Source organism: Morone saxatilis, unplaced genomic scaffold (genome assembly GCF_004916995.1).
Source record: "Morone saxatilis isolate NCDOM2014 unplaced genomic scaffold, NCSU_SB_2.0 Contig14, whole genome shotgun sequence".
Lineage (NCBI taxonomy): Eukaryota > Metazoa > Chordata > Actinopteri > Moronidae > Morone > Morone saxatilis.
The window spans coordinates 21,814,265-21,814,536 of record NW_023339696.1 but is presented as its reverse complement, the minus strand read 5'-3'; the positions used below and the strand labels follow the sequence as shown (position 1 = coordinate 21,814,536).

General features: G+C 44.5%; 1 protein-coding gene across 1 annotated transcript in view; it reads left to right on the top strand.

Moving 5' to 3' along the window:
* Positions 1-272, top strand: part of LOC118322871 (MBT domain-containing protein 1-like) — a gene marked incomplete in the record, with an annotated part of 15,296 nt that overhangs the window by 4,008 nt on the left and 11,016 nt on the right. The window contains 1 exon segment of the mRNA XM_035654703.1: positions 112-210. Within this exon segment, the coding sequence (XP_035510596.1) occupies positions 112-210 (99 nt within the window).

The window sequence follows — 272 nt, the reverse complement described above, 5'->3', positions numbered from 1 at the left end:
ATTGAATTGAATTGAAATCTCATATACAATGAAGTCTTCAGATCTCAAGTATTGTTGGAGCTTTTTATACACTTTATAAAAGTCTCTCCTCCTCCTCTTCATTCTCCTTAGGTCCAGGACAGTATGCAGGTCCCGTTTAAGAAGCAGATGAGGGTGGAGGTGGTGGATAAAACTCACCTGTGTCGCACTCGGGTGGCTCTGGTTGAACAGGTGAGACTCTCTCACACAGTGTCTGCTGCCAGAGGAGGTGTTTGGTGTTTATGTGTGTGTGT